The following is a 16,449-nucleotide window of genomic DNA, read 5'->3' on the forward strand; positions in this document are numbered from 1 at the left end:
CTTGGTGGTAGGGATTGGGGAGAGAGGAAAATCATGTGTGTAAGAAATGATACAGTGATCAGACAGGGTTGGGGAATATAGATGTGCCTCCATTCCTCACCCTTGGATCTTTCCTGTAGTGAGGCCTAATTTCTGCTTCGGATGAAGCATCTCGTCTATATAAGAAGAACTTTGGAAGCAACTACTGTGAAGATTTGGAGATCTTTTGGTGTCAGATAAACTTGATTGGGTTTAATCGAGTGTTAACTTGCATAATGCACCCTTTTAAAATATGGGCTGGCTGAAGTGAAGTAGCTCTATATTCTCATCCTTTTGATGTATATACCTTTCAGGGCACAGTAGGATCTTTTCTTACTCTTTTCTCACTTTTTCTGGGTGTTTTCTAGTTCGTTTCTTTGAGATCTTTGAATTGGTTAAAATTTGCAAGAATTTGAAATATGAACTCACCATTAATATTTCTCTGCTTGTAGAAGTTTCTGTGTATACCAAGTAGATATTTTTGGCAAAGAATCTAAAATGTTTGAAAAACTTAATTCAAGATTGTTGGTGGAAGGCAAAAGGATTGAATTTATTTTATTTTATTTTTTGATGTTTATATTTGAGAGAGAGCGAGCGAGCCAGCTGGGGGGTGGGCAGAGAGAGAGAGACGGAGACAGAATCTGAAGCAGGTTTCAGGCCCTGAGCTATCAGCACAAAGGCCAGTGTAGGCCTTGAACCCATGATCTGTGAGACCATGACCTGAGCCACAGTTGGACACTTAACCGACCGAGCCACCCAAGTACCCANGGTCATGATCTCACAGTTTGTGAGTTTGATCTCCGCATCAGGCTCTGTGCTCAGAGCCTGGAGCCTGCTTCAGATTCTGTCTCCATTTCTCTCTGCCCCTTCCCTGCTGTTTCTCTGCCCCTCCCCTGCTTGTGCTCTGTTTCTCTAAAAAATAGGTAAACATTAAAAAATTTAACAAATAAAATTTTTAAAAAGATAATACTAGAAAAAAAGATTCCTTGTGTAGCCTGACATATCTATACTTAGTGTTATTTATGTAGAGTAGAGCAGCAAGTCTGTCAGGGATGTGAATTTCACTTTTTTCTGAATTTAAAACCCCAGTTGTAGAACTGGATTTAATACATGACAAATGATTGTTGTTTCCGTTCTTGGTGAGCTGTCTGGTCTACATGATATTCAGAATATATGTATAATAATCAAACCCATGAATACCCAAAGATCCTTATACTCAGCCACAGACAAAATGGTTTTAGTATTTCTTTTTTTTTTTTTTAATTTTTTTAATGTTTTATTTATTTCTAGGAGAGAGAGAGAGAGACAGCGTGAGCAGGGGAGGGTCAGAGAGAGAGGGAGTCACAGACTCTGAAACAGGCTCCAGGCTCTGAGCTGGCAGTCAGCACAGAGCCCGATGCGGGGCTCGAACCCGCGAACCGCGAGATCACGACCTAAGCGAAAGTTGGACGCCTAACCGACTAAGCCACCCAGGCACCCCTAGTATTTCTGATCTTACTTAGTATCACCAAAGCCAGACCTAATGATATATTAAAAAGCAGTAAGCTGTTTCACATGGTTCAGACCAAAACTGAATGCACATTCCTCTTCATCCTTATTTCTCACTTAGGGATGATAATATTCATAGTAGTGGAAATGACTGTGGACATTAAGAAATACAGAGGAAAGGCTTACTACCTTTAACTTTTTTTTTTAATGTTTATTTTTGAGAGAGAGTGAGAGAGACAGAACGTGAGTCGGGGAGGGGCAGAGAGACAGGGAGACACAGAATCCGAAGCAGGCTCCAGGCTCTGAGCTGTCAGCACAGAGCCCCATGTGGGTCTCAGACTCACGAACCGTGAGATAATGATCTAAGCCAAAGTCGGATGCTTAACCTACTGAGCCATCCAAGCGCCCCAAGGCTTGCTGCCTTTAAATGTCTTTCTGCCATTTTACTTTTGTCAGCTTTATTAAGATATAATCTACATACAGGAAAAATTTATTTTGTGTCTGAGTTGGAATAAATGCATACACTATTGTAATGTCCATCTCAGCAGAACACAGAACAGATCCATTACCCCAAAAATGCCCTCGTGTTGCTCCTCTATAATCAAACCCTCCTCTCACTCTCAACTGGTGACTACTGACCTGTATTCTGTCTTTATGGGTTTGCCTGTCAATCTAGTTTCTTTCACTCAGCATAATGCCTTTGATTTCCACCCATTTTGTGGTGTGTATTATAGTTCGTTCCTTTAATTGAGGCACCTGGGTGGCTCAGTCAGTTAAGCATCTGACACATCTGACTCTTGGTTTTGACTCAGGTCACAATCTTGTGGTTCGTGAGTTTGAGCCCTGTGTCAGGCTCTGCACTTCCAGCGCAGAGCCTGCTTGGGATTCTCTCTCCCTCCTTCTGTTTGTCTCTCTCTCTCTCTCAAAATAAGTAAGTAAACTTTAAAAAAATATATTCCTTTAATTGGAGTAGTATTCCATAGTATGGATGGTTTGTTTAGCCACTCTCTGGTGATAGGACATCTGGGTTATTTCCAGAGTGGGGCAATTATAAAGCTGCTGTAGGCATTTGTATACAGGTTTCTTTGTGATCTTAAGTTTTCACTTCTTTTGGATAAGTAACTAATAGGATTGTTGGGCTAGGTTATATGCTCAGTGTATGTTTAGCTTTATAAAAAACTCGCACAACTGCTGACAGCTCAGAGCCTAGAGCCTGCTTCAGATTCTGTGGCTCCCACTCTGTCTCTCTCTCACTCTCTCAGAAATAAAGAAACATTTAAAAAAAAAATAGTCAACACTCATATAGAGCTTACTATACACCAGGTAGTGGGCTGAGTATTTGACAAATGTTAACACAGTCAGTCCTCCTAATAACTCCGTAGAGAAGGGATTATTATCTTCATTTTCCTGATGGAAAAACTGAGGCACAAAATAGTTAGGTTACTTGCCCAAGGTCCTCAGAGCTGAGAAGTGATGGACTCATGCTTTGATCCCAGTTTGGCTCTAGAGACCTTGCTCTTACCCACTTTACCAGCTTACTATTTTCAATGTCTACCTAAAATTTAAGAAAAGTCCCCTAAATACTTGAGGGAGAGAGAGAAATGCCATTGGACCACTGCTCTGACCAACATATACTTTCCTCTCTTCCCACCTCCCTTCTCTCCCTCTCCCTATACCTCCCCTCACACTTAAGGAAATTCTTAGGCTAACACCTCATATCACACTGATGCACCAGAGGAAATAGGAGAATTAAAAGTAAAATGGATGCTTCACCAAAGATACAGGGATGGCAAATAGATGAAAAGATATTTGATATCATCAGTTATTAGGACAACGTAAATTAAGATAACAATAAAATACCACTACACATCTATCAGAATGGCTAACCAGACACTTAACCAAGTGAGCCACCCAGGCACCCTCCCCCCCCGCCACCATGTTGACTATTTGTGGTGATGGTGTCTTTATCCTCACAGTGACCTATTTTTTAGTTGAAAATCAGGGTTTATTTTTATATGCTTCCAGCTGTGAGAGTTAGTTGTCATTTTTCTCTGCTGTAATAGTGGAATTCTTATGCTGTTTTAACGGTTAAGGGAAACAGGGCAATTTAAAATGATACAATTCTAGGGGTGCCTGAATTGCTTAGTTGGTTAAGCGTCCAACTATGGACTTCGGCTCATGTCATGATCTCACAGTTCTTGGGATCCAGCCCCATATGCTGTAGGCACAGAGCCTGCTTGGAATTCTCTCTCTCCCTCTCTCGCTGCCCCTCCCCCACTTATTCTGTCTCTTGCTCTCTCTCAAAATAAATAAATAAACTTTAAAAAAATCAGTAAATAGATACCATTCTAGAAAACTTTGCAAACCTGCTGGACTTAAGCATACAGTGTTTTAAGCTCAGATATGAATATCAAGAACAGTTAATGCTGTAGTAGTCTAAATGTTCCATTTGCTATAGTTTATGATGGCTTTGCTTTTCTTGTTTTTCAGTCTGCTCTGTTTTTTAGAAAACAAAGTATATATTTAACAGGAATGCCTTTTTTTTGTTGAGCATCCTGATTTGTCCTTATTTAAAGAAGAAAGACCATCTATGTCAGATTTACAATTTTGAGCCCTCCTTGCTATAAGGCGGAAAATCTACCTACTACACTTAATTAATTCTCTGAGTCTCATTTGGGCCCTTTTAGGTTGTGGAGATGTTGGAGGTTCCCAATAAGCCCACACAGCTGTCATACAAGTACTACTTCATGTCTGTGAACACTGCGGAGCGTGAGGACGCCCCTGTCATGGCGCTCCTGCTGCAGCAGTTCAAGGAAAACGTCCAGGAGCTGGTTTTTCGCACAAAATCTGGGAAACCTCCTAAAACCAGTACCAAGCGCAAGGTATGAGCACATACAGAAATGAGCACAGAATTTGTGTATTAATTTTGTTGCATTCTTCAACCATTTTTAATATGGGAGATAATTAGGGTTTGAGAAATAAAAATTAGATAATGGTTTTTAAGAGACTGGGTGGCAGTAAGGCTTAAGTAACAATTGTCTACGTTTTCTTGAAAATGCCTTTCTTTTAATTGATAATTATATACCATTTCCACAAGAAAGTTGGCTAAATAACACAGTTACTTAAATTTCCAGTATTTAGGTCAAAATATTTGCTCAGTAAATATTTGCTGAATGAATAAAATTTTATTAATCTTGAGCTATAGTCGTTTTAACTGCCTTAACTAATTGCATCACCTGTATTTTTTTTTTTTTTGCCTCCTGTGTTCTTTACTTAAATTCTAGTTGTCTGATGATCTGTGTCCAGTAGAACCCAAGAAAACCAAACGATCAGGAGAAATGTGTGCCTTCAATAAAGTTCTAGCTCACTTTGTTGCTATGTGTGATACAAATATGCCATTCGTAGGACTTCGGTTGGAGGTAATTTTATGGAACAGTTTTGAGTATATGAGAGTGTAATTTCTAGAATGCCTTGCTACAGCTACATAGATTCCATTAAGAGAACCAGAATAGCTGTGATCTTGTTCATTTGGGGAGGGATGGGGTTGAAATCATAGCATCTCATGGTATACCTGTGAAACATGACTTACATTATTTTGTCATTCTGATTCTAAATTGTGGGCATTCTGCTCTTTATGGAAATGGAAAGTAAATTCTTCACAGTTTGAAAAAAAAAGATATCTTTTGAAAATTAACATTTTATTTGCCTCTCAGTAGCAGCATTATCGCTTTGCAGTAGTTAGTTGATAATGGGGTGCTTATTTTTGAGTTGGTGAAGCCATACATACTGCTTACACACTAATAAACCCAGGTTCCTTTTGAGGAAACAGGCCAAAAAGAATATTAAACCCAATTTTTGCTCTTGTCACATGGGATAAGGAATACACTTATATATAATTAGTATCTTTCAAGAATATGCAATTGTTATATCCANTAAATAAAAAACAAAAATAAAGGGGTACACCACAATGTTAATGATTTCCCTCTCTTTTAAAGTTTTACTTTTTGTAAGACCCCTTCTCTCTGTAAACTACTGTGAACAAAGTGGAGACTTCTACCACAATTAAAACTAAAAAATTTTTTAAAAGAAAAAAAGTTGATGAATGAAACAACGAAGGATATAAAAAAAGTAGAAGAGACCTGGCAACGTGGAAGTGAATTATTTTCTGTTACACTGATGATGATGGTAATCTTGGGAAGACTTGTTGAACACTTCTATGCTTTAGAGCAGGAATTGCCAAACTTTCTCTTTTCTTTTTACTCTTTTTTCCCCTCTTTTTTAAAAATTTTATTCAAATCTGGGTTAGTTAACATGTGGTGTAATACTGATTTCAGAAGTAGAATTTAGTAATCCATCACTTCTATGACACCCAGTGCTCATTCCAACAAATGTCCTCCTTAGTACTCATCGCCCATTTTAGCCCATCCCCTCACCGACCTCCCCTCCAGCAACCCTCAGTTTGTTCTCTATATTTAAGAGTCTCTTATGGTTTGCCTCCCTCTCTCTTTTTCTTATTTTTTCTTCTCTTTCCTCATGTTCATCTGTTGTGTTTCTTAAATTCCACATGTGAGTGAAATCATATGATATTTATCTTTCTCTGACATTTCACTCAGCATAATACACTCTAGTTCCATCCGCGTTATTGCAGGTTCACCAAACTTTTTCTATAAAGGGCCAGATAGTAAGTATTTTAGGTGTTGGGGGTCATATGGTCTCTTATGGCCACTCAGATCTGCTGTTGTTGTGTGAGCCAGCCATAGTTGATGTTCAAACAGATGAGTGTGGCTATGTTTCAGTAAACTTTTATTTCAGTAAAACTTTATTTAAAAAATAAAAAAGTTTTATTTCAGTAAAACTTTATATAAAACAGGCAGTGGGCTGGATTTGGCCCATGAGCTGTTGTATGCTGACCCCTGCTTTATCGAGCTTCAGGATCTGAAGGCAGAGGGTAAGGTGTAAAACTATGAAGAGCAGGAATAGCCCAGAGAAATCGAGGCCCATAAACAGTTACCTAAAATAGAGGCTCACGTCCTTGATGTCCTAGCTCCGAGAACTGTGAGCTTGATAAATGTCTTGTCTGGGTACTGGCCATAGCTCCTAAACTGTACAGACAGGCTCCATGCTTCCTATCTACTTGACTCTGTTCTTGGACTTTTTTATTGTGCCCTGTTGGATTGATTACATGAATGTCATCCATGTACTACTACCTTCATCGTGGGAAGGGAGGCTACATGGTTCCCCGGGGGCAATGTGATGTCTCTCTTCCTGCCTGCTCTCCCTCCCCACCTAGAGGCTCACAATTGCAAAATAAATGTGCCTTTGTAATGCCCACAAAGATTAATGCCTGTAGACCTATGTCCTCTCTGTTCCCCTTCTCTGTCTATACCTATTGCACATGTAGGACGTGTAAGAACATTCTGTAGTACTTTGTTGAACTCAAACTCTTAAGCAACCTACTTTTTCTTTTGTCAATAAAAAAGCCATGTTGAAGATAAAAGCAAGCACATTTTCTGCTTAAAGTAATTTATACGGAGATGTGAATAAATCTAATCTTACAAGGGATGTTTATATCACTGATCCATAGGATAGAGACCATGTTTTTGAGTCTGCCCGCACGTTGCTTTCTTTTGAATTTGAACTCCTGTGGTCTATTTGGTCAGCAGCTATTTTTCTTAAACCTGTGCCCTTCCCAGGCCCAAAGCAGGGCTCAGTCAAATACTTAGAGCTGCTTTAAGTCCTTTCTGGAACAAGGTGGGTGTAAATAAATAGCCTGCCATAAAACACCCGGGAATACGTGCCAAAGGCAGTCTTCTCTTTGGTAGATCAGATGACTTTTTGGCATACCTTTATAACCTGCAGTTCCACTCCCGGGGCCTCAGGCGCTATCCCTGCTTTTGTCTTTTCAACTCACTTTCTGAATCCTCCAGTTGGGAAAGATACCTCATTGGGTAAATGCATAAATTGGAAATCTTTCTCTTCTTGGGTTTCACCTAGGAAACGGTTTAATTGTTAAAAATGTATTCCAGGAATGTTATAAACTAAAAACTATTGTTTGTGATTAAAAGTGAGATGTGACTAGGCCTCAGACCTTGTTTTGAACAAACATAATTGAATTACACAAGCAAACCAGTCTTATTTTACAGTTGCATTATTTGGAACCACCCACCAGGATTGATTCTGGATTACTTTCGGCTCACTGCCAAAGTAAATCAATCTCCAGAATTCTGAAGATTTGCCACCTGGAGGTTTTTTTTTGTTTTTGTTGTTGTTGTTTTTGTTTTTTTTTAACTAGAAGCTCTGGGTCATGTTTGAGTTTCACTGGACTTGATATAGTTGCCCTGGAAATCAGATGATGGAGGACAGTGCACATGCGTAATACGTTGCGACTTTGGAACAAAGTAGTGCTAGAAGAAATGCCATGAGAGTGGATGGTAGTACTTAGGAAAGGAAGTTTCCTTTGTAAAATTGCTGGTCTTATCTAACTACTTCTCTCTTACCAGTTGTCCAATCTGGAGATTCCCCATCAGGGAGTGCAAATGGAAGGTGATGGCTTCAGCCACGCAATACGCTTACTTAAGTAAGTCCCTGTCCTGTGTCTCACTCGGGGCCACGCATTAGAGTCACATCTGCTAGAGCTGCTCCTCTCCTACCGTAAGACCGCGTAAAGCAGAGTTCCCAACTTGTGCACGTCACGGATTTCTGCACGGAATTACTGAGGTCTGGGGGAAGATTCTCTTTCACCTGCCGGGTGGAGATCCAGCACCACTTGGTATTGGAGGATGTCTTTCCTCTGCATTTCCTTTCACTCATTTCATGGATGTTTTCACCATTAATGGAATGGTGTATCAGGCTTGAATTCTGATAGGGCCCTTTAGGATGCCATGGGTTCATGTAGCAGGAGGATCTGAGCTGGTTTGGAAGCCAGAAAGGGTAACCCTGAGGAGTACTCACACTGAAGGAGAGGTGAGAATTAGCTAGAGGAGAGGGAGCTGACGGGGGGAGTGGGCATTCCTAACTAGAAAGGGTAACTACTGATGTGGAGTCTTGGAGGCAAGAGAAAGAAAGTTCTGCATCCCGGAACTGAAAGGAGGTCAGAGTGACAGGAGTTGAGAGACATGAGGCTGGAGCCAGATCCTAGAGGGCTTTGGAAGTGTCCTTAAGGAATGTAGACTTTGTCCTAATGGCGATTTTAAGCAGCAGCTGACATCATTAGATAGGTGTTTTTGAAAGCTCATTGTGAAAGCCATATAGAGATTAATCAATTGGAGGGGAACAAGACTAAGTAGTGAAACCAGTCACTGAAGTGGTTCGCGCCAGAGTTGTTGGTAGCTTAGACCTGGGAAGGTTCTGCAAGGTCTCGGGATGGAATATTCAAGGGTTGGTGATGAGATTATGTTGAAGGTAAGAAAGAGAAGATGACAGGGCTGTTCGTTTCATCTTAGGCATGTGATGGATGATTGTGGGGTTTTCTGAGATTAGGGATTCCTAAGATATGAGTTTGACGAGGCTTTGCTAGGTTTGATGTGCCGACACATGCCTTTGGCCAGACAGGGCTGTGTATCAAGTTCAGGTGACAGGCCTAGGCAAGAGAAGTAGATGAGTCATCATGAAGGTGATAGTAATTGAGCTGGAATATTAAAATAGATCAGGAAAGGGTATACGAGGGAGTTGGACAGACGGCTTGGTTCTAAAGAGGACAGGAGGCCAAAGGATGCTTAGAAGGAAAGCTGACATGGTGCGTGTGCTACATAAGGTGACCAGGATGGACTTAAAAAGCTAGTGTGCCATTTAAGAGATCAGCATTTTTGGCAGAAAAGTTTTATCTGGGGGGGGAGGTGGATTTGCATTGTTTCTCAGTTGTTGCTTAATAATCACAGCAGCAGTTTTTACTTGTCAAATGTCTCCGTCTGCCAAGATATGGCCACTCTGCAGTTTGAGCCAGTGGGTCTTTAATTTTTATTTACTTAGGAATCAGTTGGTTTCTGTGGAAGATGTGAAGGGCTAGCAAATAGCATTCTCCACCCGTGTGTCATGGTGCTTACTTGAGATGGAGTTAAAAGGAATAGCTTTCCCTTCCTGGCTGTGTAAACACCCTCTCTACAGAAAGTTCTCAGGAGAGAGAGCTGGCCTTGTCAAGGAAATCAGGAAAATGTAATACTTTTAATGGCTTTTGGTCTTGAATTACTTCTGCCTAAAGTATAGGGGGTTGGTTTTTTGTTTTTGTTTTTTTAATCTTTTCACTCTTCTTGGCAACTGCAGATAAATAGATAATGTTACCATTTGTGTTCTACTCTCTTAGCTATATTTTTCATGTTTTGCAAGTCTTAAAATATCTTGTTCTCCGCATATTTACAAAGACATTTCAGCCCCCTTTCTTCTTGAATTCAACAGAACCCATAATATTGTCCTACTTAGGAAGGAAGAACTTCCTATTTTTTAAGCTTCGTTTTTAAATAATTTTTAAAGTCTTTATAATATCCTGGCTATTATTTTATTTAAAACTTAAAAAAATAGAGAGATGGATAAATTGAAGATATTGGTCTGGTCTGTCTGGTGCCTGCTGTCTACTATGGGGGTAGGGTATAGCAATAGATGTCTAAACATCATTTTATGAAATTAAAATCTGCCATAGGTCTAATTAGTATACAATTGCTTTAATGCATTTAATCGTTAGAAAATCCTAAGCCTTTAGTCCTAGATATATTAATATTAAATGAGTATATGAGCTGTTGATACTTCAAAGCCTTAAAATTGAGCACATTTTTCTCCTCTTTGTAAAAAACATGTTCTGTTCTTGTGCAACTTATCTTTTTGAAAATCTGTTGAGCAGGCCTCCCTGACATATCTGTGAAAGTATCATGGTGAACACCTTAGATTGCTAGTGTTCATGGACGTGTTATCTCGTGTAGATTCCAAAGAGCCTTGATCCGACAGCACAGGTGACACAGATCTCAGAGCAGCGTGCTCCTGGTGCCTAGTTTTGAGCTCTTGAGCCAACCCCCCACCTTCTCCTGAACTAACATTACAGTACCGGTCCGTGGTTGGTGCTGGTATACTGTCCATACCCACAAGGTTTTTTTGTCTTGTCCGTTGTAGCTTATGCAGATAATGCATAGGCACAGCTCATTTTTGCGAGTTTAGGGACTTAGCTTACATCAGTGGTATGACTTAGGCCTTTTGCATATGCAGGGACAGCCTTTTATAAACCCTCTTCATTTTCCTTGTAGGCACCATGGCGCTTTTTTTACTAGCACCTTCAGTGACTTCCCTGCTTGTGCACCGCAGGGCCATGGTGTGGTCACGGACGTTTGTAAAACCCCTCAGAAGAGAACTGACACATGGCACATAGCGGTGCTCATGCACACCTGCCCGGAAAGACTAGATCCTAGTTCCTACATTTTTTCCATACACAGAATCCTAGGAGAAAAATCAGCCAGGGTTAGCTGTTTAGGTTAAAAAAAAAACTTTTTTGGGTTGGTAGAAATTGTCAGATAAGGTTAACTCATTGTCCAGGAAAAACCTCTCCCTTGCTTCTTAATTTTTGGTGAATATAATAGTGAATGGTGAATTTTGAGTTGTAATAGTTTTGTCAGGTTTCCTTGTGGGGACCTTCCCCTCCTCCCCCTCACATGGGGGAGGATTAAAGGCATAATTGTAGTTTATTTTTATTCTATTACATTTGTAACCTTAAAAGCAAGTGAAAGGTTATAGGTTCCTTGAAGTAGAGCCAATTCTATCTGTATCACAGATGAAGAAGGTGACATAGAATGCATTGTCAGGGTCTTGCTGTCCCTAAGAGCATAAATTGAAAGGAGTCTTACTTTTCTTCCTTGAAAACATGCTGGCTTCTTTGTGTTCATTTTCTAAGCAGATGGATTTCGTGAAACACCTATTTATGTGAAAGGAAGATCATGTACTGCATTTACATTTTTAAAATCAGGATTTAAAAATCTATTTGAATTGGCTGCTTTATAACTCCTGTGGGTTGGGGTTAGGTTTTCAGGGGTAAAGAGAGGCAAAAGTCCTCAGTATATCTGTGAGATTTTTCATGAAAGGCATATATGCATCGTGTGTAATAACTGTAGTTACCCCGAGTAACACTGGACAAAATCTTTATGGTAGCGAATGATAAAGGTATGTAGTATGAAAGAATAACTTTTGAAAACATTACTGTACGTTTAAGATGAGCTGTGGTGGAATTTTTAAGTCATTGAGAGAATTTTAATACTATGTTAATTCTTTTTNGTGTAGCTGTTCTCTCCCCTACTAGTTTATTTTTTATCATGTGTAGTGTCTGTCTCTCTTGCTGTCTTAAATTGTTAATTCTGGGCAAGGTGTTCTCCACGCCAGGGTGATTTCGCCCTCCAGTGGCTACTTGGCAGTATTTGGAGGTATTTTTTGATATTAAGTGAGAAGAGGTACTACTGGCATCTGGTAGGGAGAGGCCAAGGCTACACAACAAAAAATTATCCAGCCTAAAATGTTGATTTTGCTGAGGTTGAGAAACCCTCTCAATAAGAGGCCTGAATCAGATTCCATATTTCCAGTTGTTTTTTGACTTAGATAATCTTTATACCAAGTCTGAGAATTAACTCACCTTACCTATAAAGGATAATGTGTAAGTAAAAAAATCTATTATGTCGTTATTTTATCTGTTACTGAAAGACCAGTGAAAATGTCCATAAAGCGGCAAGAAGAAAACGGGTAGGTAGGTATTTTACAACACCAAAACTGATACATTCCTCTTCTATATGAGATATATGTAAGTAACAATATGTTAAATGAGTTGATACATGCAGAGCTCCAGCACATGAGTGTTCCCTCTAGAGAGGAGGAGAGGAGGGGGCAGATAATGAACCTGGCGTTTTGTCTTGGCAGTCAGTGAGTGAGACTTGGTTTTACTACAAAGGAGAACTAACAAATACGAATACTGACTGCATCAGTTGCCATAAGCACTTTATGTATGTTGTGTCATGTTTTAAGATCAGTGACCCACAAGGTAATTATCTCCATTTTGTATTTGGGGAAACAAATTCAGAGAGGTTAAATGTGGCCGAGTCAGAAGTAGAATGCAGGTCCCTAACTCCAAAGCCCATGTTCTTTCCACTGTATTGTTCTGCCTCTTGAAGAGGGGTTTTACTAGTGTTTGGTTCCCGTTAAGTTTTCTTTGAGGATGTTTTAGGTAGGTTTCATAGAAAGCCAACATTCTTAATTTTCACTCTGAAGAGTTGTAGTATTTCTAATAAGATTAAGGATGAAGACAGACACTTTGTTAAAACACTCAGACACTTTGTTAAAGAAGAGGTCCTACTCTATGTTGATGTGAATGGAAACGGGTTAAGTGCTATACATTGCCGTGAATTGCTATGGATCGCTTCCTTCTTTTGCAGAAGGTGCCTAGTAGTGGAGTTTGAACTGCAGTAGTAGAGTTTGAACTGCCTGTTGTATAGATTGTGCTTTTGTCTTTCTGTGATGCCAAGTACACTTCATGTGCTATCTTTCGTCGCCAGAATTCCTCCCTGTAAGGGTGTGAATGAGGAAACCCAAAAGGCTCTGGACCGCTCTCTCCTCGATTGCACTTTCCGATTACAAGGTAGAAATAACCGCACGTGGGTGGCGGAGTTAGTGTTTGCAAATTGTCCACTTAATGGCACTTCTACCAGGGAGCAAGGTGAGATGCTTCACACACTTTGTCTTTGTGTGTTTCTGTTTTTGGTGGGGTTTTTTTTTTTCATGTTGATAGGTNTAAGTTTCCCTCTTCCTTCAGGCTTTTATTTGCTTCCCCCAGATACCACCATGGCTCAGTTTCTTACATATCCAGAAATTTTTACCTCTAGCTATGCTATATTATAATAATAAGCTTATTATTATTAAAATAATAAGTTTACTATGCGCCATATGAGGTAATAAACAGTTTGCTTGTGTTAACCCATGTAATCCTCGCAATCATGCCCTGTGAGGTAGGTAATTTATTATTCCTCATTTCACAAATGAAGAAAACAAGTCGCAGAGACTGACCTTGCTGAAGGTCACATAGCTAGTGAAGGGTAGAGCTGGAACTGGAGCCCTCTAACCATTGTGCTGTATACTGCTTCACTTACCTCCGCCCCTGCCCTGCGCCCCTTATGTCCTAATGGAAACAGAAGCCCACTATCTATGCTGTTGCTTTCCATTTTAAAAATTTTTAATTCCTTTTTCAAGAAATTACATACTTAGAGCTCTCAGAGGCTGTCTGGGCATATAATACTGCCACAAAGCCTTCTTTTTCAAATGTGTAAAGTTTTGCATGTCATCATAATCTCCCTTTTGCTTCCTTTCTCTCTAGACATACCTGCACATCTAAATATTTTCTCAGAAGTCCGTGTTTATAATTACCGAAAACTTATCTTGTGTTATGGGACCACCAAGGGAAGCTCAGTAAGTCTGTGAACTTACTAAAACTGAAGTTCCTCTCCTAAGTCCTCTAAAAAGCAAGAATTCAAAAATTATGAAAACTGCCTTGAAATAATTGAGAATTCAAGTAAAAATTAGGGATAAAACGATAAATTTTAAGTACTTTGATGATATTTAGTATACTATAATGCTTAAGTCTTTAAAATCGAAAGCAAAAATTATGCCCTCTTTGACAGGGTATATAATCTTGATGAGTTTTGCAGAAGGTAGTGTACTTTTGGTGTTTGTATTTTTTTCTTCACAGATTTCAAATCTGGTTAGCAACATGATTACTTTAACGAAAGATTATGAATGATTTTGAACAATACAGTATGCGTGTGCTTTTGGTCACATGACTGTCGACATCGTTTGATCCTGTCTCAGTCTGGAATGTATTCCCTGTGATTTCTTCTTTCAGTATTTTCTTCCCACCCCATATGTAAAGTTCTAGAAATTTAGCATAAAAATTCAGCCAGCTGGCTTCTTTCTGGACTCTTCTACATCAAGTAATATCAGAAATTACTTGAGTGTTTTAAAATCTATTAACTGAAGGCATCTGTGTTGGAGGTGGCTTCCTTCCCTTTATGACAGTGCTCACCCAGAGGATGACTTTTCTTCAGTCCTAGATAAGAAACACCAGTGATGGTTTTTAAATAAAATTTGATCCAAATTGTTTTCTTTAGGATCTTCTCTTTCTGTTTTATTTAGTGGAAATGGGCTAATATGTACTCTGCAAATGTACTGGTCCATTGCACCAGTACATCTGGAGTTTATAGAGTCCAGCCTTCTGGCTGGCTTTCCAAAACGAACCTCATGTAGATCTTTGGTATTTTGCTTTACACTGTTGAAACATTGTTTTTTCTTCTCCTTGAATCTGTTACTTTCTCAGTTTCTGAATCATGTAATCTTTTCTATTTAGATTAGTATCCAGTGGAATTCCATACATCAGAAATTTCACATTTCTTTGGGAACTGTTGGTCCAAACTCAGGGTGCAGTAACTGTCACAATACCATTCTCCATCAGCTTCAAGAAATGTTCAACAAAACACCTAATGTGGTTCAGTTATTACAGGTAATTAAGTTTACTTTCTGTGTAAAGATGAGTCAGTGATAGTGTCTCATGTAAGACTCCTCAGAACATCATGCGGGCTTATTAGCTTGTCGTCAGTGACAAGGATGTGTATTTTTGTCCTTTATATATTACATTCTTCTTGGGGAATTTTCTTTTGATTCAAAGTGGGCGCAACGATCTAGTTTGCATTCTCTTCAAGGGAAAGTTGCATGGAACGTGGCAGAAAGGCACTGTCTCATTTATGGCTGGAAGAGATTCTGAGGCTTTAGCATTTGTATGGAAACTGGTGGCTCTCATTGTATGTATCTCTTTTAGGTACTCTTTGATACTCAGGCTCCGTTAAATGCCATCAACAAACTTCCCACTGTGCCGATGTTGGGCTTGACCCAGAGGACCAACACTGCTTACCAGTGCTTCTCCATCCTGCCACAGTCGTCCACCCACATCAGACTGGCCTTCAGGAACATGTACTGCATTGATATTTACTGCCGGAGCCGAGGCGTGGTGGCAATACGGGATGGTGCCTATAGTCTTTTTGATAATAGCAAGTTAGTTGAAGGTTTTTATCCTGCACCCGGACTAAAGGTAACTGACCTCAGTATTGTAGCATGAGTAAACCTAGATCTCTCTAAAACAGTTCCTGGGAAGGCGAGATAATGGGGAGGAGCAGCAAGCTCCTGCTTAAATTTAATAAGCAGCTGTGTTCATCATCTCTGCAACTTCGTTCTAAAGGAGCGGGAAGTTCTCATGAGGTGTCGTGCCGATGTGCATGAAATGATAAACTCTCCTCTCCTTGTAATGAATGAAGTGGAGGATACTGCAGAGTCCTATTTGCTAGTGGGAACTTTAAGGAACTTCAACAGTGTCTTTATCCTTGATTATTGAGGTTTGATTCATCGGTTCAGCCACGAGGGTTTTTTTTAAACATATGATCCTGGGCCACAATCTCTGCAGATTCCTGTATAGTAGCTCAGTTGTATGTGCTTCTAGTTTAGAGTCAAATAGTTCCAAATGGCTTGTTTTGAAAACTTGTCCCTTGCAACCAACTCTTGCATTTTCCTGCTCTGTTTTCAGCTCTTCTGTGGTGATTCTCTTGGTATTTATATCCCTATCGCTAAATGACCTGCTTACATTGCTGTTCGTGGACCTCTTGGTTGAGGGCATTATCTGATTCTCACAATGGAAGATGAGGATTTCATTCTTTTTTAATTTGTATATGCTCCTTCTTCCTTCCAGGCTACTCCCAGTATACCTTCTGTTTCTCCTTCTATCCTTGCAATGTGGTTAGGCAGCAATTTTGATCAGATAGTTTTTCAGTGTTGTCATTATTATAAATATGTAAACACTATCCACCAAGCCTTACTATGATTACTTTTCTTGTTCAACATTTTATTTTCCTGGGAATTATTAATTTACTTTTTTTTTTTTTTTTTGGCTTT

The 16,449-nt window shown here is 39.6% G+C and overlaps 1 protein-coding gene across 1 annotated transcript in view; it reads left to right on the forward strand.

Moving 5' to 3' along the window:
- MED14 (mediator complex subunit 14) overlaps nt 1–16,449 on the forward strand; it is a 64,863-nt gene that overhangs the window by 29,292 nt on the left and 19,122 nt on the right. The window contains exons 14-20 of the mRNA XM_077748494.1: nt 4,194–4,388; nt 4,791–4,925; nt 8,007–8,083; nt 13,017–13,214; nt 13,725–13,923; nt 14,858–15,010; nt 15,326–15,595. Coding sequence (XP_077604620.1) covers nt 4,194–4,388; nt 4,791–4,925; nt 8,007–8,083; nt 13,017–13,214; nt 13,725–13,923; nt 14,858–15,010; nt 15,326–15,595 — 1,227 coding nt within the window. The remainder of the gene's footprint in view (nt 1–4,193; nt 4,389–4,790; nt 4,926–8,006; nt 8,084–13,016; nt 13,215–13,724; nt 13,924–14,857; nt 15,011–15,325; nt 15,596–16,449) is intronic.

The sequence above is a fragment of the Crocuta crocuta genome, unplaced genomic scaffold (assembly GCF_008692635.1).
Source record: "Crocuta crocuta isolate KB4526 unplaced genomic scaffold, BGI_CrCroc_1.0 scaffold49, whole genome shotgun sequence".
NCBI classification, from domain to species: domain Eukaryota; kingdom Metazoa; phylum Chordata; class Mammalia; order Carnivora; family Hyaenidae; genus Crocuta; species Crocuta crocuta.